The following is a 23,095-nucleotide window of genomic DNA, read 5'->3' on the forward strand; positions in this document are numbered from 1 at the left end:
TAACGAAGTCTGCATGAGTCTAGAACGTGTGCGCGTTGAGCTTTCAGATTCTCCTACTGTGTATCACTAATTCAAACATGCAGGATTTCTGAGTCAGGATCAAAATCGAAGTTTCTACTCTAACATTGACATACAATCTAGCTCTTATCCCTGAGGATGTCGTCGATGATCTTCCCAGCTGCAAGCACCATCTCCTCCTCCAGTTTACGACCAACAATCTGAAGTCCCACAGGCAAACTAAGAGAAGCCATTGTCTCCTTGTTATCCTCCCACAACTTCCTGTTCCACTCGTTTTCAACTCCCCTAGCTTCCTCCGCCCACGGCTGATCAATGTCTTCTCGGCTCACCTGGCCTCCGGGAATGACGAGGGCAGGGTAATCGAGGAAATTCCACACCTTGGTGTATCCCACCCATCGACAACCCCCATGCGGCACAGCTGAGTGAGGCATAGGTGGCAGCAGGAGGATATCAACCATGCGACCAGTCTTGGGCGACCGGATGGATTGCCACTTTTCTAGGTATGCTTGCTGCAACTCCCACTTCCGCCTGTTAAGCTGCCAGTAGTCGTACACTGAAATTGGCTTTCCGCGGTTGAGAAGCTTCTCGACGTGGGGGATGAAGGGCTCTCCACCAGCCAAGACGTCTTTCCGAATATCTTCGCCGCCGTCAACCGTGTAAAAAAGGTCCTTGCAGGAACAGTCAGTCACCGTCTCTCAAATACAGACTTATTTAACTTACCATCGTTCTGATGCAGTCTTCGTGCAAGCTTGCATTCCATTCCAAGACCTCGTGGCCCGCTGCTTGCAGGCGCTCTACAGCAGAACGGAGAACCCGCGTCAATGGCGGATGGGGTTGGACAACATTGTCATCATAGAGGACTCCAATAGTCAAAGGCCTAGAGCTAGTCTCCTTATATAAGTCCTCTCGCCACGGAACCGGTGCGCAGCGAGCGTCTAGCTCCCAGGGCTTGGCGCTGATCAACTGTTCCATGGCGAGGCGGATTGTGGACAGACTGCGGGCCATGGGGCCTATTGACGAAGGCACATGTTCTTGCCCTTCGGTTGATACCGGAACCCCGAGATAGGGTAGTCGTCCGCTCTGATCAGTACGTCAGTGATGCTCCATACTTGGTCAATTCTCGCGTGAGGCCAAGTGAGTTCTGAGGTTGCCAGTGATAAGACTCACGCTAGGCTTGAAGCCGTACGTTCCCATCATGTGAGACGGAATACGAATGCTTCCTCCAATATCAGTCCCCCAACCGAGCATACTTGCACCAGAAGCAAGCAGGGCCGCCTCACCGCCGGTTGACCCACCCGGGGTAAAATCCTTGCTCCTGGGGTTGGTAGTCAGGCCCCAAAGAGGGTTGTCCGTCTCACACCACTATTACGATGTAAGCTTCTTTGCATCTTAACAAAGCAGGGGCACTCGTATTCATAGACATTAAGGACATGTCCAACTACTTACCATGATGCTCTGTGGCAGATTCGTTTTAGCAATGACAACGGCGCCCAGAGATTGAAGCATCTTGACGACAACGGCATCGTCTGCAGCAGGTTTGAAGGACCGGCCAACGTAGCCGAGAGTTGTATCATATCCTTTGACATTGAACTGGTCCTTGAGTGTGACTGGCACGCCATGCAAGGGCCCAACGGTCTTCCCGTGTTCGGTGAAGTAGGCATCCAACTCCTTAGCCCGCTTCAGGGCATCATCAAATACAATTTCCGTCAGACTACATTGACGTGTAACGGATATTAGCTGAATCTTCAGAAAAAAGTCGTATCATATCTGCCGAAACAAAACGCCCGCCCAAGTTCAATATTTCGAAACGTACCAGTTCGTCTTTTAAGACATGCCTGAGTTAGTGAAGGATTTGTCACTTTCGGATGAGAGCCATACCTTGTTGTGCACCTCAGAAGCCCTGTTAATATTTGCAGACTCATCAGTATCAGTTTCCACGTTAGACACAGGGAGATGGAAGAGGCTCTACAATTGCAGGCCCATGTTGGTTGCTTATCCACATACTTCCGAATGTAGGCCTTCACAATGTTTTCGCTCGTTACCTCACCACGTGAAACTTTCGAGACAAGTTGGGAGGCTTCAGCTATAGTCGTGATCTCAAGTTCTTTCGGGCCATTCGTTGAGTCTCCAATGGATGCTGAGATAGCTTCCGCCCGGAGCTGTCTCTTCTTAGATACGACATCTTGCCAAGCTTGTGCCGGCTCAGAGATCGTGATTTGCGTCATTGTTTGAATCCCGTTTCAGTCTTTCTAGAATGATGTTCTCGTCAGTTCGCAGTATGCCTCTCAGTATCTTCAATCTTTAGCCGAGTCACACAAACACCGCAAAGCTATTGCCACGATGGTGCCAAACGCTAAACCAAAGCGGGCCCGGCTTGCCGACGATGCTCGGGATGCCGATCTTCGGAGCATAGACCACTTGATTGGCGGAATCGTCGTCCGACTCCGCCCTCGCTCGGGATGTCTCCATCGGCCACTTGGGCTTATCAGTGGAGCTTCGCATGTTGGATAGGTCGCGATTGCTTTGGTATGTTTCCCCGCGGATTCCTCCCGTGACCCCGCGACTTGGCTTGTGCGGCGAACACACACGTTCGTAAGTGGGGGATCGAGAGGGGTTCCGATAGGGAACATGAAGCCATACCTAGGAGAGTGGGTGGGATTGCAGTCAATGGCGCTATGCTTGTTCATCAGTCAGCAGTTAGGAAAGAGTTGGCTTCCTCTGCATTGAATGATGGGGGATGTTAATTTGCATCGACATCGGCCGAATATCGAACCACCCTGAATGATGAGACGATTCGTTATTGAGGCGAGGATAAGGCAAGATTGAGTACCTTTATACAGTCTCATTTTGCTCAAACGAACGATCGCATTGGTGGTGAGAGCATCATACACACTCCAAACATATCTACACAAGAAAGCGTTCCATTCTTCAAAGACATCCATACTTAGACACTACAGCCACATAACGACTTCGGGTCGGCAATCACAGCAAACATGACAACAAGCTCATCAACTCCTGTGAGCTCACAAACCAATGGCCACACAAACGGCTCGCACCAAAATGGACACGCATCCAAGTCCGACGTCTGCGTCGTCGGAGCCGGACCAGCCGGCTTAATGCTCGGGTTTGTGCCCCACTCCCTCCGATGTCCGCCCCGCACACCCGGCCAGCTCCTCCGTGCTGACATGCAAACACAGATCTCTTATGGCAAGATTCGGTCAAAAGGTCCAAGTCATTGACGAAAGGCCAGATCAGACTACAGTAGGCCGCGCCGATGGAATTCAGCCAAAGTCGATTGAGACGCTACAGATGCTGCGCCTCGGCGACGAGCTATTCCGCACCGGTGTTAAGGTCCATGACATTTGTATGTGGCAGAGCTCGAGTGATTCTGACCTGCACCGGTTGAGTCGCTCGATCCACTACCCTCCTTCTGTCGTGGATCTCTTGCAACCGTACATTCTGCTGTGTCACCAGGGCATGATTGAAGGTGTCTTTATTGATGACCTTCGCAAGAGCGGTGTCGAAGTGAAACGTAGCCACAGCTTCCAGACTTACAGCACTTTGGACGATGGCTCATTGAGCATCGAATGTGACCGGCAAGGGGAAGGAAATACATCCATCAACTCGGAGTTTCTGGTGGGATGTGACGGCGCGCGATCTCTCGTTCGAAAGAGCATCCCCGACACATTCGCCCAAGGTTCACCGCATGCTTCGGTATGGGGCGTCCTCGATGGCGAACTAGAGACCGACTTTCCCGACCTCTGGAGCAAGACGGTAGTCTTCTCTGAGAAGTACGGCTCCATTCTCATCATCCCCCGCGAACGCAACATGACGCGCTTCTACATCGAGATGAAGGCCTCAACATCCTCAAAAGACCTCGGAGAAGAATATGTGATGGAACAAGCCCGCCTGATCCTCTCACCCTACAGCGTCAAATGGCGTTCCGTAGAATGGTTCGGCAACTACCAAGTCGCCCAGCGCGTGGCCGCCCGCTTCTCCGACCCGGCCCAGCGCGCCTTCATCGCCGGCGACGCCAGCCATACGCACAGTCCCAAGGCGGCGCAGGGCATGAACACAAGTATCCATGACACTTGGAACCTCGGATGGAAGCTCAACCTCGCTCTGCGCGGGCTCGCAAAGGGCGACGTATTGCTTGCGACCTATGAGCAGGAGCGCAAGAAGATTGCGCACGATCTCATCAACTTCGACTTTGAGCATGCCAACGAGATTGCTCGCGGTGACGCGAAGCGGTTGGCAGATAACTTCAAGACGAACACGCGGTTCATTTCGGGCGTTGGAGTTGAGTATGGCGAGAACGAGCTCAACCGGGGTCGGGATGACGGCGTCAAGGGCGCTGCGAAACCGGGATGCAACCTCCCGCCTGCAAAGGCTACCCGTTATATCGATACTTGCCCTATCGACGTGCAGCTCGACATTCCGGTCTTGGGCCAGTTCCGCATCTACGCAGTCTTGAACGATGTCTCTAACGCTGCGGGTGTCTCTTTTCTGCATGACTTCAGCACCGGCGTAGCATCTGCGTCTTCATTGGTGACGAGACTTTCCGCAGCGGCGGCGCAGTCGTACAAAGTCAAGCCACGCGCCAGTCGGACGGACGATATTCATGTACGCCCTGAGAGGTATACGTCCGTCAGTCAATTGTGCACATTTGCGCTCATCAGTAAGTTGATCTCCATCCATGCCCTTTTCGTGTCCTATCTCCAGTTCTCCACGTCGGAGGAGGCTCCGCGCTCTCAACCTAGCCAATGAAGTGTCGCTGCTGACTCTGTATTCCAGCATCTACGGATAAGGAGAACTTTGAGATCTCTTCGCTTCCTCCCGTGTTCTCACAGAGTGGGTGGACCATCTACCTCGACGATGTAGCACCTCTGGATACACAAGGACGCTCCTGTACAGACAAGTGGCTTGGGGGTCTCGGAACGGACGAAGCTTCCCTCATCGTCGTCCGACCGGACGGCTACGTGGGCACCATCGGCCGCTGGCAGGCAAGCGAAGGCGGCACCGGTGGGATGGCGGCGCAATGGCTGGATAACTACTTTGGCGGTTTCTTACAAGCGCCGGACATGTATTAAATCGCGCTTCATGCGGTGCGACTTAAGGGCAGAGCGGTGTGGGCAAACGAGAAGCAGTATGTATGTACATGTAGCATCAGCTGGTCCTACAGTGAGACCGGTCGATCTGAGTTAATTACTCCGTTGAAAGGACTGGGCGTACATGTGTGACGTATGTATTTTAAAAAGATCAGACTGATAGTGAGCTACATAGAATTCGGGCGAGATATGGCGCAAGACCCATGTAGACTGTTATGTTAGCTCAACAAGCATGAGTCGTCTTTGCGGCTATTACTACGAAGCACGTTGTTTGTTCTGGCCTCAAAATGAAATAGACGCAATTGACAAAGTCCCATGTTGTTTTCTCTTATGTCATTAGTCCCTCGAATTTGCAGAAATTTCCTCTGCAGACATTTTAATATGGGTTTCTTCAGAATTGCGTGCCCATCTCCGGACCACAGCCAACCCGCATCTATGAAATCATCACTCGCACGCTATGCAGTGCGGGAGGGTTTGTCGAATCGTTTTTCCTTGTTTTCTGAACTCTAAACGCGGGCTTGACGCGGTGCGTGGTAGTGTTGATTGGCAGAGCGCCATGTCAGACATCCTAGCCGGAATGGAGTCAATGTCAGGTTTGGAACAGCCCGTGCATACCAAAGTGGGGGTGGGGACCCGTAATCTCTGGGATAAATCCCTGGTACAAGTGTCTCTCTTTCGTCCCTTAAGGAAATAGACGAATAGAGCTCTTCGGATTGGGGCGATACACACACCGTCGGTGACGGGTGAAAGGGCAGAGATAGAGAGAGCCCACGCCCTTGCGGCACCTTTAGATAGATACCCATACTCCGTACCGGCCGTGGACGAGTGATAGCACGGCAATCATCTCCATATCCCCATTCTGAGGCTGAGGTGAGAGACAGTTTCTCCCCGGTGGGAAATCAGGACCCTTGATTTGTCCTTCACCCCAGAGAAAGATACCCCTGGCGATACATGTACGGGGACGCTCATTATGCCAGCTGTGGAGTGTAAGCAAGTACAACGTGTTGGCTGATATCCATTCGACCTTGCGACCTTGGCTGCCGGTACCTTGCAAGATTGGCCCTCTCATGTCAGGTAGAGAGCTCGTCCCTTGGTGTTCCTGGATTGAATAAAGCTGGGGGACTAGGCGCCTACAAGGCTCATCTCATTCGAGGATCCGAAAGAAGTCAGGTCCCAGGTTTCTTCGTTTTTCTTTCGTGAGAGAAAAGGGCCCAAGTCAGAAGCTGTTCATCGTCTTCTCTTTCTTTCCCTCAGACATTCTTCCTGTCCCCCCTTGCGAATCGACCAGGCTGTTTCCATCATGTCTGCTCCGAGCGAGAAGAGTGTCACAAAGGATGCGACGGAGTCGGGTTTGAGGCAGACGGCCTCCGGGTCCGTCATCCAGGGAGATGCAAGTTCCGTCGGCGACTCAGTCCTCCGTGATTTCTACACGGGCGCCGTGAACGAGAACTACCGTCTCAAGTCGGAGCTCATCGCGAAGCACTTGGGCGAGATTGGCATGGGAAAGTACGTTTGAGATTACTCTCCCTCGCTTTCTGGCTTCATACTACCGGCGCATGATGGAGGAAAAGCTGACCGTTGTTCCCTTCCTTCTTAGATTCCAATGGATCCTCTTCGTCGTCAACGGTTTCGGCTGGATTGTTGACAACTTTTGGTCCCAGGGAATCACAGCAATCCGGCCACCGATCGGCAACGAGTTCACCGACATTGCGAAATTGAGCTTCAGCTCCGTAGCGTACTACGTTGGACTGATCGTCGGCGCCTCTTTTTGGGGCACCACCGCCGATCTCATCGGTCGCAAGCCCGCCTTCAACGCCACGATCCTCTACGGCGGCGTCTTTGCGTGCGCCGTGGCCGGCGTTCAAAACTTTACAGGTTTCTGCATCATTTGGGCCATTATCGGTACGGCGGCCGGCGGTAACGTGCCCGTTGACAGCGTCGTGTTTCTGGAGTTTGTTCCCCAGACGCATCAGTGGCTGCTCGTCAGCTTGTCTGGGTGGTGGAATTTGGGACAGGTTATCGTGTCGCTCTTGGCGTGGGTTTTCTTGGCCAACTTTGCCTGCGACTCTACGGAAGCTCCTTGCCGCATGCAAGATAATATGGGCTGGCGTTACCTCATGATCACGCTTGGTGGTATCGCCATTGCCTTTGGTCTGATCCGTATCGTGGCTTTCAAAATCCCCGAATCGCCCAAATTCCTTATCTCCAAGGGTCGCGATGCCGAGGCTGTCGAAGCCGTAAATTACATTGCGCGCTACAACAAGCGACCGGAAACCCTCACCCTCGAAATGCTGCAAGCCATCGACAGACAATGTGCCGGTATTTCAGAGTCAGACGCCGGTAGCATTGCCCCCGCCGCTGCGGCGGTCGACCCCGACATGGCGCCTCGAGGCTCCAAGCTATCCCACATGGAGATCCTTAAAGAAAGCTTCAGGGACTACAACGCCGACAACTACAAGAAATTGTTTGCCGGTCGTAAGATGGCGCAGCACACGTCCGTCACGTTCCTTATCTGGCTGACCGTCGGTGTGGCGTACCCGCTCTACTTCGCCTTCATCCCGTCATACCTCGCAACCAAGTCTACCTACTCTGCAAATACCTCGCTGAACCACACCTACATGATTTACTGCATCGTTTCTGCGGCCGGTGTTCTTGGACCCATCGCGGCCGGCTTCTGCGTTGAGACACGCTTTGGCCGCCGCTGGATGATGGCTGCATCTGCGGTCTTGACGGGAGTTTTCTTGTTCGCTTATACGGCTGTGGGCACGGAAGCGGCTGATATCGGATTCCAATGCGCAACCGGAATTCTTGGAAACTTTGGTAAGTTGGTCCTCAAGTCGTTTTCTAATTATACATGTGCAATCGCTAACCAATGTTCGCAGAGTACGCTGTCATGTATGCCTTCACGCCCGAGTCTTTCCCCGGCCCAGTTCGCGGAACAGGCACTGGCATTGCCGCTACTCTTCTTCGCGTCGGCGGCCTTGCGGCTTCGTTCGTGTCGACGTATGCGGGATACACTGTCGTGCCTATCTATGCTAGTGCTGCTTTATGGATCGTGGTGGGCTTGTTTTGCATTGGACTGCCTTATGAGACCCACGGGCACGCTTCTCTCTAGATATTGCGACCAACTTGCAAATTCTGAACTCGGCTCCTGGCTAGAAGCCTTGATGCAGAGCTGCACTATAATGAAAACATCAATTTCCTCGCCGAACCTTTACTCAAAAGACGATGCAATTTGTGAATTTGTCTATAACTCTGCTGATGCGATGCCGAAGCGCAGAAGTGTTTCTATTATTGCTCAAGGCCCAGGTGCCGATGCAGCTTGGGCTAGGTTTGCCACAATTGTCTTAGGGAGTATTTCAGGCAGGATATTGTATTTTAAACCCCACTGGTACGATGTAAATTAAAATTCATTCGCGAACACACGCAGAGTTCTCGAGATCATCACGGCCTCCAAGAGTTGATAGAGTCGAGGGAATTGTGTCAGACGAAAGCACCGTGCGATTCCCCGGCAAGAAGAACCAGCCCACCTGGAACACGGCCATCTTGCAAGTTCGCCATGCTTGAACTGCTTACCAATATCAGTCCAGTCGTTGGTGTTCTCCCATCAAAGTCGCTTCTCCCGAACCCGACTCACATCAATCTGTTACCAAAGCGATGACTTGAAGATGTTTGTTATCGTCTCCCTTGCTCCTATGAGATGACAGCCCCACGAGAGCTTTCCCCATGTCTATCTGCGAACATGTGGGGGGAAAGGCGCGGTCTCCCGTACTCCCGAGTTCCCCGTGTCTAGACTGCACTAAACCATGGTTTGCCGAATGTAACACACCGGGGGGGATAACACCACCGATAATTAGAAGTGGACTGACTGATGGCTGTGCTCTTTAGAATACACCATACAGATAGGAATAGATACGGCAAGTCAAGGTTGCCGACTGGACGCGTTCAATGTAAGTGCACCCCCACTTCCGAGATATCCCACTCATCCCAACCCAACCCAGGTAGTCCTCCCCACTCTCCACTCTTGCACAGGAATGGGGGCATCTCGAGACACTCCCAGCGATGCATCGACATGACGATCACGACTAACACGCCAGAATGTACCCTTAGGGGCACGGAATAGTGGCTTTGCAATTGTGGTTCCGGGCTTCAGATGACATGTTCAAAACCTGCCATATTCAACGACGGTGAATGAGCTTCTTAGTGCTCGACACACCTCAGCACACCCCTTTCCTATCAAGACCCCAATCCAATACTAGGTCTTGACCATATTTCCTGAATAGCTTCACACCATGCCCAAAGCAACTACTCCTCCCCCGGCTTTTGCCGCTCTCAAGGACACGGTGCTGTTCACCCCCCTGAAGTTGGGTGGCATCAGCCTCAAGCATCGCATCGTGCAAGTGAGTTCAAAAAGCCTAACGAAATATGACAATCATTAGATGCTAACATACCTGATAGGCACCCACAACTCGTATGAGAAGTGAATTCGAGTCTCGCGGCGTCCATGTTCCAGGCGCTCGTGTAGCAAAGTACTACGGCGAGCGAGCCAGCGCCGGCGGTCTCCAAATCACCGAGGCCACCGACATCTGCCTCAATGCCAGCGCCTACCCCGGTGTCGCAGGCGTCTTCACCGAGTCTCAGCTGCAAGGATGGCGCAAGGTGACTGATGCCGTTCATGCCAAGGGCGGATTCATTTTCGTTCAGCTTTGGCACACTGGTAGAGCATCTTCAGGTGGCATGCGTGGAGGCGAGACGCCCATTTCCTCCGGTACTCAACCTATGGATGGCAACTACCTTGATGGAACTGCGTGCAAGGATGGCCCTCCCAGGCCCATGACTGTAGAGGAGATCCATGGCTTGACTGCAGAGTGGGCTGCGGCTTCGAAGCGGGCGGTTGAGGTTGCTGGTTTTGATGGCGTTGAGATTCATGGTAAGGATATGTCGCGCGCATTGAATGCTTGCTACGAATAAGCTAACATGAAGATAGGGGCTAACGGATACTTGCTTGAGCAATTCCTCCACGATAACATCAACACTCGCACAGACGAGTACGGTGGATCAATAGAGAACCGCTCAAGATTCCTTTTCGAAGTGTTGTCGGCCGTCAGTGCCGCTATCGGCCCCGAGAAGGTCGGCGTCCGCCTTTCGCCGTACAACTACTTCCAAGGCACAAGAGACAGCAACCCCAACAAGCACTGGTCATTCATTAGCCAAAAGATTGCAGAGATGTCAGAGACTGAGAGGCCCGCTTATGTGCACATGTAAGACTATCTGCTTCTAAGTAACCACTCCAAAAGAGGACAGTCACTGATGATTCAATTTAGGATCGAGCCTCGCTTTGACGAAGTCCTCGATGAGGAACAAAAGCTGGCCTCGTTGTCTGGAACCAAGTCCGAGGCGACACAGACGAACAATTTGACACAATTCAGGGACATTCTCAAGCCGGCAGGTGTCCACTTCTTCGCCGCTGGCAACTTCAACCGCGACAATGCTGTTGCGAAGTTGAAGAGCGGCGAGGCGGATGCGATTGTGTTTGGCAGGTACTTCATTGCCAACCCTGACTTTGTGGAGCGGTTGAAGAACGGGTGGGAGTTGAACCCGTACGACAGGACGACTTTCTACGGGGCGGAGCCTCCTGAAAAGGGATACAATGACTATGAGTTCTACAAGGTTGACAATGCGGAGGTTACAGCGATTGCTTAGACTTACTAGAGCTTACATGTAAAGATCATTACTAGAGGCGACATGTGCAGTCTCATCTGAAGCATCATCATGAATGGAAAAATACATTGATTTAATGAAATAGAAGACCTGGGGAGTTTCGAAGTTTGATTTGCGGAACATGGGAACATGGGAACAGTCAAGGTCTTGCCACCTGCCCTCAACTCTTATTTGGCGTTTCTGCTGATCTACTTTACAAGTTTTCTTTGCTTCTAAATTTTGCTGGACAGAGACCCAAAGCATGATGACTGATACAGAAAGTTTCTCGGAAGGCCCACCAATGTCATTTGGAGATTTTATAATATGCAATTATCATCAATATTTACTACCGTTACTAATTATAGACTAGGTGTGTAATGCACTCTTCATTCCGCCTCATTATTCTTGAAATCGTATCGGTCTGTGATCAATCTATGCATCGCCACACAAGACCTGTCCAACTTTTCAATGGTCTCATAAGCATTGAAAGTGTCAAAAGTGACTAGAGCCTCGAGAAGCGTAGGACGCTCGCAAGAAAGCCCGACCCTTTAGATCTTCCCAGCGTCCTGGACAGTAAGAGTGTATCCGTAGCTGGAGGAGACGGAGTAGTAGTCGCTGCCTCTCCACTGTCCGACGTTGGTGCTGTAGGACTTGTCCCAAGACTGGGTGTACAAGGAGCAGTAAGTTCCCTGGGGAACGTTGTTCTTGCTGAGGACGTAGGCGTTGAAGAAGTTGCAGGCATCGTAGGTGCCGTCAGCTCTGGGGTGGTCGTGGTCGTACTTGGTGTTGGCCTTGCAGGCGACGGCGCACTGCTCAGGGTTGTAGACACCGGGGTAGTACTTGGATCCCATGTATGACTTGGGGGCCTGGGTGGCGCCGCCGAAGGCAAAGGGCCCGTCGAAGTCGGCATAAGAAGGGGGAGGCGCAAGCTTGGAGTATCCTGTTCGGAGTCAGTTAGCCCTCTCGATAGCTGGCATGGGGAAGATCAGGATTGCGTACCGTTTGATCCAGTCACACCGACGTGGAACTGGTTTCTCCACTGTCCAACATTGGTGGCGGTCTCCGCGGTGACGGCGGAACCCCAGAGGGTGCACTTGTAGTTGGTGATGCTGGCAGGGTTGGGGCACGCATCGGTAGGGTCCCACTTGGGGTCTCTCTCCATGTAGACGTTGATGCCGTAGCATGAAGGAGCGGCATCGCAGTACTATTGACGGTTAGATATTGCTTCCTTGATATTTGTTCTGGGTGAAGTTGTCTTTACCTGCTGGCACTTGATGGTGTCAAAGGTCTTCATGGTGTAGAGACCCAAGTAAGTGCCGCACTCAGTGGCGCCCTGCTTGTTGGAGAATGACAGGCTGTAGCCGGCAGGCACCTGAGCACTGGTGGCAATGTTCGTGAACTGAGGGTCGCTCATGAAGGTGTCATAGTCGTCCGGGTTGGACACGGGTCCGTAGCCGTCGGGCTGCTTGGCTCCGCAGCCGGCGGGGGTAACCGTTCGGGCAGTCAAGGTGGAGTTTGAAACGGCAATGGGGTTCGCCGCGGCATCCTTTGAGGCCTCCGCCTTGGCGGCCGCCGGGTCGTAGGTGGGAGTCTCGACGGTGGCACCGACGGCGGGGCCAACCTTGGTAGGAACAGGCTCAGCCTGTATTGGGGGTCAGTTTGAAGCGAGAAAAGAAGCTTTACCAGCAGTGTGGACTTACATCGAAAGCACTCAGATCAATGCCGTTCTGGGCAGTAGTGTCACGGGGAGCGACAGGGCCGGCGGCAGCAAGGCCAGAGATGGCGGCGACGAGGATAGCGGAACGCATCTTGAAGTATTGGCAGGTGTCTAGAGCACGTGGCGAGACTGAAGAGAGTATTGATGACCCGGTTGAGGAAGCTGAGGATGTTCGGGAGCTTCTGAGATGATGAGGATGGATAAGAAGATCTGAATCGGGAGATGGGGAGGAAGATCGCAGACTTATGTATTCGGGATGCTTCAGCTCACGATCCAGCAAATGTCAACAAGCGGCCGCCGTGAATCTGCCTCGTGGGCAAGCCTCCACGTGGGCGAGCCCATGGTTCTGGACTCCTCATCAACCTACTCCCCATGCCAGAAAGCGTGACCAAGCGCTGATTAGGCGAGCTGTCGTTCAGCTTTCTCGTACTATCGTGAGTGCCACGCGCATGTTGGTGTTCCCAAGTTTTCCTCTCGACAGGACTGCCAGGCACCGTGCGCCGACCTATGTTAGTTGGTTTCAGGCGCCGGCTCGCTAGGCGGCGCGCTTACCAGCCCTCCGGATTTCGTACCCCTTTTCTTCTTAGCTTCCTCCTTAGTCGACCTTATTTTCGTACGCGGCTCTTCCATTCTGGTGGTGTTGAAGTCCTCGAGGGCTCCGAGGATATTACCCCTCAGACATGGACATGGGATGGGAAACGCGGCCTGGGAACGGTAAGACGGGGTCGGTGTTGCTTAATCTCTCTCAATTCAAGACATCTTAAGCCTTTATTGGACGAAATACGGCATCCTTCTCCACTGTGCTAGAGTCAATATAACGCTCAGCTGCTTCAGCTGGCCCAGCTGGCTGGGTTGAGTTGTTTGTATCCTTGGTAACGAACCAAATCCCCGGGACTGCCAATACCTGCACGCCTTCACGCAGGGCGACACCGTTTTGACGTTCTCGCGAGTTTGCTGGTGATCAATGTGGTTAATAACATTGCCCAAAACTGTCTAGCTTCCATGACCCCCCCGCCGGAGGTTTTTCATCTTGGTTAAAGCCTAGCCGCCAGGCTATCGAACCAAAAACAAAGGAGCAGGGGAAACGGTAAGGCAGGCTTTGCGACTATTGTTTACTATTCCTCGTTTTGCATAATTAGGATCGCAGCTAACCTACAACTTACAAGGGCCCGATCCAGCCGGGAATTAACAGGCCACAACGGCTCAAGGCTCTCGTATTATTCAAAGTTTGTACTTTCTTTTTTACAGGTTAATAAGCTTATGCTCTACAAACTTGCGCGAGGGGTTGGGTTTCCTCCTTTTGCCGATGTGCCGGCCGATTCGGAGGGCCATTTCGATTCGATATCCTTCCACATGTCGTATGTCAACAACCACCTCCCTACGCCATGATACCTCCACGGAAAGGGGTCATCTCCTGTCTCCTGAGATGCGGGCAACACGGCTGAATCCTCGCCCAGCCACTTCGCGTCCATCTCCTCGAACTCCTTGAACTTCGCGTCTCGCTCAACCTGCTCTGGCCCGTCGTGGAGGTGATAGATCCACTGGTTGTATGTTCCGCGGCGGACGACCCTCTCCGTCCGCTCCCGTCGGCAGTCCTCGTAGACCTTTAGGGCCTGTCGCTTTGATGCGGCTGAAGTGTCGGTCAGTCGAGCGAGGCAGAGACCCAGAACCCCTCCGTCCTCGAGCGCCATGCCTGCCCCGCTGGCCAGGTAAGGCAGTGTCGCGTGCACGGCGTCTCCGAGCATCGTGAAGGCGCCAGACGGATGGGACCACGTTGGTTCCAGGCCTGGCCGAATGCACAGTCTCCATTTCAGAACCTCATCGCACATCTGGAGCATCTTGCCGATGCGGGGATCCCAGCCTGCGAAATGGCCCCGCATCTCCTCAATGTTTCCCTGCAGGGTGTTGCCGCCGTCGACGGGCATGTCGTCCGGTACCAGCAACACCATGTTGAAGAGCTGACCGCCCTTGAGAACGTAGTTCACCGCGTGCTTGTCCGGCCCAACCCAGTAGTTGACTTGGGGGTTCTCCACAAAGTGCCTCAATTCGGGGTCCTTGAGCATGTCGGCCGTGTTCAAAAGCAGTCGATAAGCCAGGTCCCCTGTCAGCTGAGGTGGATCAGGCTTGCGCAGGAACTCCTCCCTCAGCTTGGAGTTGATGCCGTCCGCGCCAACGAGAAGATCGCACGTCAGGCTGCGTCCGCCAACGAGGTATACTGTAGCCGTCGTGTCATCCGGTGAGATTGTAAAAGTATCGACCTTTGCATTCGTCTCGAGCTTCGCGCCAAGCTCCACTGCGCGCTCGAGGAGACACCGATGCAGGTCGGAGCGATGGAAATCCCAGAAGGGGAAATCTCCCGCTGCCGCGGCGTACTTGTGATAATCCATTTCGGACAGGAAGTTGCCTTTCCAGCCGATAAAGTTGCATTTCTGAGGCTTTGTGGCGTACTTTTCCAGCTTCTCCTCTAAGCCCCAGGAGAATAGGACGCGGGCGGCGTTCGGGAGGACTTGGATGCCCGCACCGACCTCGCCAATATTTGAGGCGGCCTCTAGAACCGTGACATCGTGTCCAGCCAGCAGCGTCGAGATGGCGGCGCCTAGGCCACCAAGACCCGCTCCCACGATTATCACCTAGCATAGGAAAGATTAGTTCGGCGAATTTCATTGAGCATTTAATAGATGAAGACTCACGTGAAGCTTACTACTCGCATCGCGCTGTTGCTTTTCTTGAATCAGATAACTCCTCGACGTTGATGGCGACATGATGCTGGTGTCTGGTTGCACACGGCTCCAGTCTACTCTTGGGGCCGCGAATGTTATGCTGGTCTATGCTGTCTTGAAGGAGACCACTAATTCTTTAGTGCATATACTCATAGATCTTATGCAACTTCCTGTCATCTGATGTTGACTGTATTATGCGATGATGTTGTCGGTGCGCTGTCAAATTTGTATACAATAATCCAGCTATATGGCTGCTAGATACTATCTTAGCTCTTACAAATGCATGCTACAGCGTTGTCAAAGAGTGGAATGGCTGTATCATCCATTCACTGTCGCTAGAGGCGTAGTTCACGGCCATTGCCGGCTTTACTTGGTGCACTCAACGCGATCGCCATAATTGATACATCTCCTCTCTCCGGGTATGCAATTCCGCGAACATCAATTGTCCTACGTAAAGTTCGATTCGTATCTAGATTTGCCGCATATCTAGAGTAGCTAGATAAGATACGCCCGCAGTTGGAGCACATTACCAGCACGCCGAAGTCGCCTGTACCCCACTCTTATCTCTTCGGACTGATGTTGGTGTTGTCGGATACGAATTGCGAGGCCAGAGACGATGCTTATCAGAAGTGGCGGGAGTCTTCAAGAGTGGGGGAGGGGCGGCACCGAGACCTAGTGCCGGGATGTTGTGCGATCAACAAATCGGAGATTTCTCATACTTCCTAGTATGGATATTCTACTCGGCCTAGGAAACCGGGTATCGTTACTCTTCAAAGCCGGAGGGAATGCGGAGAAGTGGGACGGCACATTCGGATGCTATGTCCATCCCCATTCCCCCATCTATGAGCTCCTATCGAAGCGAGCGAGACACCTGAACCGTGGTTTCACTCTGCCAACTTTGCCAGTCTTTCCAAGTCTCTGCCCAAGGCTCGAGTTATCGAAATTTTCTTTCCTTCCATTTGCCAGGGGTCGACTGACATAGGTCCCTTTCTCGGAAGTGGATTGGTGTAATTTGCAACTCGGCGGTGAAACTATGAACGACTCCTACGCCATGGCTGGTGCTGGTGAGAACCATCGTCGCTCAGAGAGCTCAGAAGGCTTGATGGGCGAAGACAAGACCTTTTCTTGCACGCACCCTGGGTGCAACAGACGCTTCACTCGGGCTGAGCATATGCAACGTCATGCTCTCAACCATATGCCTGGCGGGTTGAGCTGCGATTTATGCAATGCTCACTTCAAGCGACCTGATCTGTTGAGTAAGTAGATTCAAAGACGAAACAAAGCAGCAATATGTCGACTACTATTACCGTTTGTAATTCAATCTCAAGTCTTTCAAAAATGAATAGCCCGCTGACTTCATATTCATCTACAATCAGAACGGCATATGGACCGTCACCGCCAAAAAGATCTCGAAGCAGGCGGACCAGGCTGCGGCGTTCTAGACACACGAAAGCGATCTTGGAAGGCCCCGGACGGGTCTGTTGTAGAAAAGCGGCCCTGCCCGAATCCGTCTGGACGGGGCCGGGCATCGGGGGGTAAAGAGCGCCCTCAAGCTCAACAAGTTCCCTCACCTGACCCGGAACCCCACGACGGGGATCATCGTCTGTCCGGCTTGGACATTGAGCCAGACCAAGATTACTCCATCGACAGCATATCACCAGAGTTTCATAGGCGCTCGACCTTGGATCTTCGGCCAGGAAGCCAGAGCGAAGCTCAACAGTATCCCTTTGGACGTCACGACGTTTTCAATCCAACTGAACCTGTCACCAACTTCTCGGGATTCCCCCCTTCTTTACAGTTTTCCGATTTCATAGGATCGGAGAATCACTTTGATATCGATACGACCCAGTCCAGTAGCTGGGGCGAAACATCATTCATGAGCGAACAGTTGGACTACGATCAGATCTTCCAACCCGACACTGCTAGCTCCTTTAATATGCCATATACGACTGCGCTGGATTACAACTGGCTATTCAACATGCAAGAAAACTCGGCCCCCACCGCAACATCGAGACCTTCGACCCTAGGTCAAGACTTTGAAGCTCACATGGCAAACAACCAATCCCAAACTAAATCGCAAGCAAACGTCGCCATCACACCGGAGTCGATGAAGAGCGCACAGCTGTGGACGGAGCCCATGGAGATGAGTAGCAAGGATCAGGAGAGACAGAGGTCGTCCGGTCCACCAAACAACACCTCAACAACCGCCAGTGAAGCTGCCAGACGACAAGCGATGAGAAACTCCAGGGAGAGGAGCTCAGAAGTCGCGTCGTCCCGAAGGCCTAGCGATGCGCCATCAGCAGCTCGACAGCGTTACCCTGCACCCAGTCGGCCAACTCCGACCGAGCCAGAAAGACCATTGTCTTCCTTGAGAAAGCCGCTTATAATCCCTCCTATTGGCGAAGATGTGAGAGAGAGGCTGTTAAACGTCATTGATGGCGCCAAGCCGAACCTTCCTGACCAACGCGTCACAATATGGGAGCACCCGTTACTATCAGCGGACTCACTCAAGTCGTACCTGGAGCTATTCTTCACTCGATTCAACACCGCATACCCCCTCATCCACCTAGAAACCTTTGACTGCAGGAACACCGAGCCTTTGCTCCTGTTGTCCATCCTGCTGCTGGGTGCCACATACTCGAGCAAGGACTGTCACCAACTTGCCGTTTGCATACACGATGTCATCCGGCCGAGTATCTTTGCCCATGCCGGGTTCTCACCTAGGCCAGAGCTCTGGACGTTGCAGACAATTTTGCTAGTCGAATGCTTTGGCAAGTCGCGCGCCGGTCAGAAACAACACGACATGAGCCATTTGTTCCACGGACTTTTGATCAATCTCATTCGCCGTTCCGATTGCCAGACTGTGCGACCGCCGGGTCCGCCACCAGTCTCAGGCGAAGATAACGCTGGCATCTTAGACCAGGCATGGAGGAAGTGGGCCGACGCGGAGCAGAAGAAAAGGTATGTCTTGATGTTCCCTTTGCAATTCGTTGTAGTCAGCAGAAGGCTAACAGAATCTCAGGTTGGCCTTGCTCTGTTTCATGTGGGATACGCAGCACGCAGTTCTCTTCTGCCAGAGTCTCTGCATGTCAGCTTTTGAGCTCCGACTAGAACTCCCGTGCAGCCAGAGCATATGGGAAGCTCGGGATGCCGCATCATGGGCGTCGGCATGGCGGTCAAGTCTTAGCGACCAGAGGCTATTTTACTTGCCAACTCTCAAATCCTATCTGACACCGTCAGCCCCGCGGCCAGCTGGCCTCACTGGATTCTCAAGAATACTAGTCCTTCATGGATTGATGTCCATCTCTTGGGACATGGGTCGGCGTGATCAGACGGCCCTGGGTGTCGTGTCTGGAGATAGCTTCGGGATGGGTTGGCGCAAATTGCTGAGCACCGCCTACGACGCATGGAAAAACGACTTTGATGCATTCTGTGGCAGCTTCGCGTCCCAATTACAACGGGGATCTGCCTCCCAGGCCCAGGGAGTTCAACAGCAGGAGGTCGACGAAGACATGACTCGGAAAGTGGAGTTCGAGTCGTTCGCGGCAGCATACAAGGCTCTCTATCATTCAGCACAAGCTTTACTCAACATGGACTTCTTGGATGTTCAGATATACGCTGGTGCTCGTCACATCCTCGGTAGGCCGGTACAGCAGCGAGACTACCACAGATCCGCACAGGTTGTGAAAAAATGGGCTGCGTCAGCTTGCGAGATACAACAGCAGCAGCAGCAAAACCACCCACTCGTCCCAAGGCAAGATCGAGGCGGGGCTGCTGACGCCAACGGCGATCAATCCAAGCAATCCGCGTCCGAAGCAGCATGGCACGCGGCGAGAATGCTAGTCGAAACCAAGAGAACATTGAACAGCATGGAGGCCATGAACCTCTTCCACGTGCCGTGGTGTCTATACCTGGCGACGCTGACCTGCTGGGCCTACCACCACGCTCGCCCTAGTCGATCGTACGGCGCATCTTCGCGGCGGGCGTTTGACGCTTTTGATGATGAGGATGACTTTGAGGACGACGAGATGATTTGGGATCCGCAAGGCGAGATGGAGGCTCTGGTTGCGAGCATGTCGGAGCGCGCGGTACGGGGCGAAGTTGCTCTGCGGAGAGAGCGGAAGAGGACGAATGGCTTGGTCTGGATCATGGCGGACGTCTTGACGACGGTGAGATGGGGGATTGTGCACGCTGGCGTTGTGGTTTTGCGGGGTCTTGTGCCTCAGCGTCTGATTAACCAGTATGAAGAGGTTATCTAGGTCTTCATGAGCTTTGAATCTTACGTGGTTTCTGATTTCATCTTCTGCTACCTAGTGTATTCTGCAAAGTCAGCTCGAGCGGCGATGTGTTCGGCCGAAGCTTGGCTGACAACGTTGAGATGCCCACGTTAGAGTTCAAGCGGTGTGCGTTGGACCCCGATGAAGCGGAGACATCAACATCCCACTTGCACTCTTAGAATCCCAGAAACCAGGGACATCCGTGTCAAGAACCTGGCTGCCGGTATTTTAGGGGGGCCATAGCGTTGGCGCTGGGCTTAGACTGTCTCGACTTGGAATCTCGGCACCGATGTCTTCAAACCTTGACTTAGATCATGCTATGAAGGTCTGGGCATTGCCTTCCCTTAGACTAGATTTCGGAGTCTTATAAGAAGACTCTTTCTAAATGCTGCTGGTGGTGATCATTTTTTCCTACTCGGTATTCAGTGCTGGATTGCATCCGTTTGCCGGCGTCGAATCTCCTCCAAACTCCGTACAAGATCCCACTTGCGATTACTACCTCACCTCAGTGGATCAAGCGGCAACATGACGGACATTAACTACTATGAGCGTATGACGGAGGTCTATCGTTTGGACAATACTCCAATTTTGATCGCTTCTGCCGTCAGCTTCATCATCGGCTACCTCCAGTATACCTACGTTGTCCGGCTCACCCTACGTGAAGGAAAGGGCCCCATGCCCTTCTGGATGCATTCATTCTACCTCGCCCACGACTCGACATGGTCCTACACCCTTGGCAAGGCCGCCTCTCAGTACGGGGAGCATTGGTACCTGAGAGGCACGTCGGTAGCGCTCTTCCTCTGGACGATGCTGGAAGTATGGACTATCCATCGATCCATCACCAAAGAGCGCGATGCCAGCTTCGGAAATGTCCTCGGAAAGCAGCCATCAATTTCGGCAGCCATTACATACGCCCTGGCGCTGCAGATGGGCATGTACTCGATTGTGCTTCTGGCCATTGAGTTCATGGGTGAGGGATCCGTCATGCAATGGTTCTGCTTCACCAACGTCCTCATCGTTCTTGGACCTACACATCACTACCTGAGGGCGGGCTCCCGGCATGGACTATCTCTTGGCTTCTGCGTCGTCAACATCATCGGCACCATCTGGACTTTTGCACCTTTCGGGTTCTTCGTGCTCACAATTCCGGAAATCTTCGATCAAAAGTTGTACTATGTCATTGGGATCATTCTCACAGTGTATTCCGTTGGATGCTTCTATGTGGTATCTCAATATCCGAGCAAGACTAGAGTCATGGATAAGGGTGGGAAGCAGCCAATCTGGTAGGGGTAGTTGATGGACGTTGTTATTAGGCTTTCATCTATGTGGCGGCCTTAGACTGTAATCTCGGTGGGTGTGGATGGCGAATCGGTAGAAAGATGAATGCAAGTATTCGAGTATCAATTCAAGAAATCAAGGATTCATCAAAGAAATGGTTCAAAATGAATGACTGAAGCGCAACTTCCATGATCGATGAGATGAGATGTTGATGTGAGTGAGCGAGGGAGTGAGTGAAGCAGGCCTTTAGTGAGACGAAACAGCAATGAGCTTATGTCAGCTGCGAGGGCCCTGATGACGCACCTCTCAGCAGGGCCTCGCGGAGGGGCCGTCAATCCGAACACCTCCCAATTTCCACCCCGCATGGTTAGCTCTCCCAAAGCACTGGCGCATGCAACCGCCCGATCTTCCACCATCCCACGCGTCGCGTCTGTCGTTCCAATCCCATACGGAAGCCCTCGATCCTCGCGGGATCGAGGTAGCCAGCCTCTTTCGCTCCAATGCCGCCCGTACCGCCTCAGCCTCTCCCGCGGGTAATCACCTACTACCAAACACACCACACGCCCGACGGCAAGCCCATCTCGATCCTCCCCCTCCTTACCCAAGGAGGGATCAGCGTCACCCACGTGATTCTCGCGGCGATACACATTAACGATGATCCCCATGGCCTCACGTTGAACGACCATACCCCCGATAACCCGCGATTCCTAACACTATGGGCTGAGCTACGGGTGCTGCAGGCCAGCGGTGTCAAGGTACTTGGTATGCTCGGCGGCGCTGCCAAGGGCTCCTACGAGAGGCTGGATGGGGACGAGGAGAAGTTTGAAAAATACTACATACCCTTGCGCGACATGCTTCGCTCACGAGGGCTGGATGGCATCGACCTCGACGTCGAAGAGGAGATGAGCCTAGGCGGTGTTATACGGCTCATTGACCGTGTGCGACAAGACTTTGGCAAGGACTTCATCATTTCTATGGCGCCCGTGGCCGCGGCGCTGCTGAACTCCGAGAACAACCTGAGTGGCTTCGACTACGAGGCTCTGGAGGTCATGCGAGGGAAGGAGATTGCCTGGTACAATGCTCAGTTCTACTGCGGATGGGGCGACGTCAGCAACCCGATCATGTACGAGATGATCCTAGCAAAGGGCTGGGCACCGGAGAAGGTCGTCATGGGTCTAGTCACAAATCCCGAGAACGGCGGCGGATGGGTTCCGTGGGAGATGCTCGGCGCTGTGCTTCTGACGCTCCGAAATCGTTATGCGCGGTTCGGAGGAGTCATGGGATGGGAGTACTTCAACAGCTTGCCATCTGGCCGAGAGAAGCCCTGGGAATGGGCAAAGTGGATGACAATGATGTTGCGAGCAGACCATACACATCACTCACTGGGACCAGTCCAAGGCTCTGCCCCTGTGGATTCTACCCAGCCTGTCGCGCAGGAAGTCAAGAAGCACTTGGTGGATGAAGTTGATCCGGACGGCCCCAACAGCAAAGACGCACCACTGCCCACCGCCTTTGAGTACTATTCGGATGGCAACATGGATGATGATTGAGATATTTCGAGTGTTTCTGGAAGCCAACTGCATCTCTCCGCAACCAGAGTTGTCTTCCAGAAGAGAGGGGATGCACATGACGAGACCAAAGATTAGTGACGCTCAGCTACGACCGCACAAACCGATGATAGAATAGAAACGTCGACGTCCAAGTGAGATAGAGGAGGCGTTACGAGAACAGCATTGCTTTTGTTCATGGCCATACCCACACTGTTCAAGAATGATCGTCTTTATCCAAGAGATGCTCGGACATCGGGATAATTCTGCCGGGGTACATGAAGGCCATGCAGGTCTCCTTCCGGGTAAATAAGCTCTGATCTGGCTTGGCAATCTGCAACCTTTGGGTTCGAGTAGAAAATGATTCGTCCGCTTGCACAACTGCACAGGATCATTCCAAGACCACGCGATGCTCTCTTACCTCGTCCTCAACCCCGCAACCCCGCGCCAAGATGGTCAAGCTGCAAACACTCACTCGGTCAACAAATGAAGTCGCCTTGTTCCCACGGGAATGCTTACCCTTCCCAGTTCACCTCATGAGGTGTGCCGCTATGGACGTCATCAAGCTTCCCATGCTATCATCACGTTCAACTGCACAGACGTGGCATGGAAGATATGAAGGCCGTCCCACAGCATTTGTCACGACATAGTATTCCGGTCATCACGCGATGCTGTGTTACACAGTTCATGTCCATATATCCAACCTGCGGAGCTAGAGCAAAGCAACCAC

At 53.0% G+C, this 23,095-nt stretch overlaps 9 protein-coding genes across 9 annotated transcripts; 6 read left to right on the forward strand and 3 right to left on the reverse strand.

The window, feature by feature from the left end:
- Positions 1-137: 137 nt before the first annotated feature.
- Positions 138-1,811, reverse strand: HER10_EVM0011773 (amidase; the record flags this gene model as incomplete). Its single annotated transcript, XM_035481194.1, has 4 exons — positions 1,465-1,811; positions 1,186-1,380; positions 739-1,098; positions 138-686 (listed from the first exon to the last, which is right to left on the reverse strand). Exons 1-4 carry the CDS (start codon positions 1,522-1,524, stop codon positions 138-140), a joined length of 1,164 nt encoding a protein of 387 aa, XP_035333416.1. The 5' UTR covers positions 1,525-1,811.
- A 1,200-nt stretch (positions 1,812-3,011) lies between these two features.
- Positions 3,012-5,108, forward strand: HER10_EVM0011215 (FAD binding domain-containing protein; the record flags this gene model as incomplete). Its single annotated transcript, XM_035480652.1, has 3 exons — positions 3,012-3,142; positions 3,216-4,696; positions 4,813-5,108. 3 exons carry the CDS (start codon positions 3,012-3,014, stop codon positions 5,106-5,108), a joined length of 1,908 nt encoding a protein of 635 aa, XP_035333356.1.
- Positions 5,109-6,341: 1,233 nt separating this feature from the next.
- Positions 6,342-8,329, forward strand: HER10_EVM0002520 (major facilitator superfamily transporter). The gene is made up of 3 exons (XM_035472227.1): positions 6,342-6,632; positions 6,724-7,946; positions 8,009-8,329. Exons 1-3 carry the CDS (start codon positions 6,427-6,429, stop codon positions 8,239-8,241), a joined length of 1,662 nt encoding a protein of 553 aa, XP_035332291.1. The 5' UTR covers positions 6,342-6,426; the 3' UTR covers positions 8,242-8,329.
- Positions 8,330-9,262: 933 nt separating this feature from the next.
- On the forward strand, positions 9,263-10,866 carry HER10_EVM0004607 (NADH:flavin oxidoreductase/NADH oxidase). Its single transcript, XM_035474243.1, has 4 exons — positions 9,263-9,526; positions 9,585-10,056; positions 10,114-10,387; positions 10,451-10,866. Exons 1-4 carry the CDS (start codon positions 9,419-9,421, stop codon positions 10,827-10,829), a joined length of 1,233 nt encoding a protein of 410 aa, XP_035332518.1. The 5' UTR covers positions 9,263-9,418; the 3' UTR covers positions 10,830-10,866.
- Positions 10,867-11,182: 316 nt separating this feature from the next.
- Positions 11,183-13,015, reverse strand: HER10_EVM0009892 (uncharacterized protein). Its single transcript, XM_035479364.1, has 4 exons — positions 12,527-13,015; positions 12,088-12,468; positions 11,826-12,030; positions 11,183-11,766 (listed from the first exon to the last, which is right to left on the reverse strand). The coding sequence occupies exons 1-4, from the start codon at positions 12,632-12,634 to the stop codon at positions 11,375-11,377; spliced, it is 1,086 nt and encodes a 361-aa protein (XP_035333168.1). The 5' UTR covers positions 12,635-13,015; the 3' UTR covers positions 11,183-11,374.
- Positions 13,016-13,808: 793 nt separating this feature from the next.
- HER10_EVM0006437 (FAD binding domain-containing protein) lies at positions 13,809-15,314 on the reverse strand (the record flags this gene model as incomplete). Its single annotated transcript, XM_035476021.1, has 2 exons — positions 15,234-15,314; positions 13,809-15,173 (listed from the first exon to the last, which is right to left on the reverse strand). Exons 1-2 carry the CDS (start codon positions 15,303-15,305, stop codon positions 13,809-13,811), a joined length of 1,437 nt encoding a protein of 478 aa, XP_035332763.1. The 5' UTR covers positions 15,306-15,314.
- Positions 15,315-16,141: 827 nt separating this feature from the next.
- On the forward strand, positions 16,142-19,522 carry HER10_EVM0004439 (uncharacterized protein; the record flags this gene model as incomplete). Its single annotated transcript, XM_035482955.1, has 3 exons — positions 16,142-16,519; positions 16,640-18,224; positions 18,286-19,522. Exons 1-3 carry the CDS (start codon positions 16,297-16,299, stop codon positions 19,520-19,522), a joined length of 3,045 nt encoding a protein of 1,014 aa, XP_035332500.1. The 5' UTR covers positions 16,142-16,296.
- A 543-nt stretch (positions 19,523-20,065) lies between these two features.
- On the forward strand, positions 20,066-20,827 carry HER10_EVM0002228 (uncharacterized protein; the record flags this gene model as incomplete). The annotated part of the gene is made up of 1 exon (XM_035471949.1): positions 20,066-20,827. One exon carries the CDS (start codon positions 20,066-20,068, stop codon positions 20,825-20,827), a length of 762 nt encoding a protein of 253 aa, XP_035332254.1.
- Positions 20,828-21,183: 356 nt separating this feature from the next.
- HER10_EVM0006988 (chitinase) lies at positions 21,184-22,792 on the forward strand. Its single transcript, XM_035476556.1, has one exon. It carries the CDS (start codon positions 21,319-21,321, stop codon positions 22,366-22,368), a length of 1,050 nt encoding a protein of 349 aa, XP_035332822.1. The 5' UTR covers positions 21,184-21,318; the 3' UTR covers positions 22,369-22,792.
- Positions 22,793-23,095: the final 303 nt, after the last annotated feature.

Source organism: Colletotrichum scovillei, assembly GCF_011075155.1.
Source record: "Colletotrichum scovillei strain TJNH1 chromosome Unknown Contig00006, whole genome shotgun sequence".
NCBI lineage: Eukaryota > Fungi > Ascomycota > Sordariomycetes > Glomerellales > Glomerellaceae > Colletotrichum > Colletotrichum scovillei.

Bases quoted from the DNA above. Each gene is read 5' to 3' on its own strand.
- HER10_EVM0002520 (XM_035472227.1), top strand. From the start codon at position 6,427: ATGTCTGCTCCGAGCGAGAAGAGTGTCACAAAGGATGCGACGGAGTCG. The intron at 6,633-6,723 runs GTACGTTTGAGA...CTTCCTTCTTAG, and splicing joins GGCGAGATTGGCATGGGAAA to ATTCCAATGGATCCTCTTCG. The intron at 7,947-8,008 runs GTAAGTTGGTCC...CAATGTTCGCAG, and splicing joins CGGAATTCTTGGAAACTTTG to AGTACGCTGTCATGTATGCC.
- HER10_EVM0006988 (XM_035476556.1), top strand. From the start codon at position 21,319: ATGCCGCCCGTACCGCCTCAGCCTCTCCCGCGGGTAATCACCTACTAC.
- HER10_EVM0004607 (XM_035474243.1), top strand. From the start codon at position 9,419: ATGCCCAAAGCAACTACTCCTCCCCCGGCTTTTGCCGCTCTCAAGGAC. The intron at 10,057-10,113 runs GTAAGGATATGT...ACATGAAGATAG, and splicing joins TGATGGCGTTGAGATTCATG to GGGCTAACGGATACTTGCTT. The intron at 10,388-10,450 runs GTAAGACTATCT...GATTCAATTTAG, and splicing joins AGGCCCGCTTATGTGCACAT to GATCGAGCCTCGCTTTGACG.
- HER10_EVM0009892 (XM_035479364.1), bottom strand. From the start codon at position 12,634: ATGCGTTCCGCTATCCTCGTCGCCGCCATCTCTGGCCTTGCTGCCGCC. The intron at 12,031-12,087 runs GTAAAGACAACT...AACCGTCAATAG, and splicing joins ACACCATCAAGTGCCAGCAG to TACTGCGATGCCGCTCCTTC. The intron at 11,767-11,825 runs GTACGCAATCCT...GACTCCGAACAG, and splicing joins CGGTGTGACTGGATCAAACG to GATACTCCAAGCTTGCGCCT.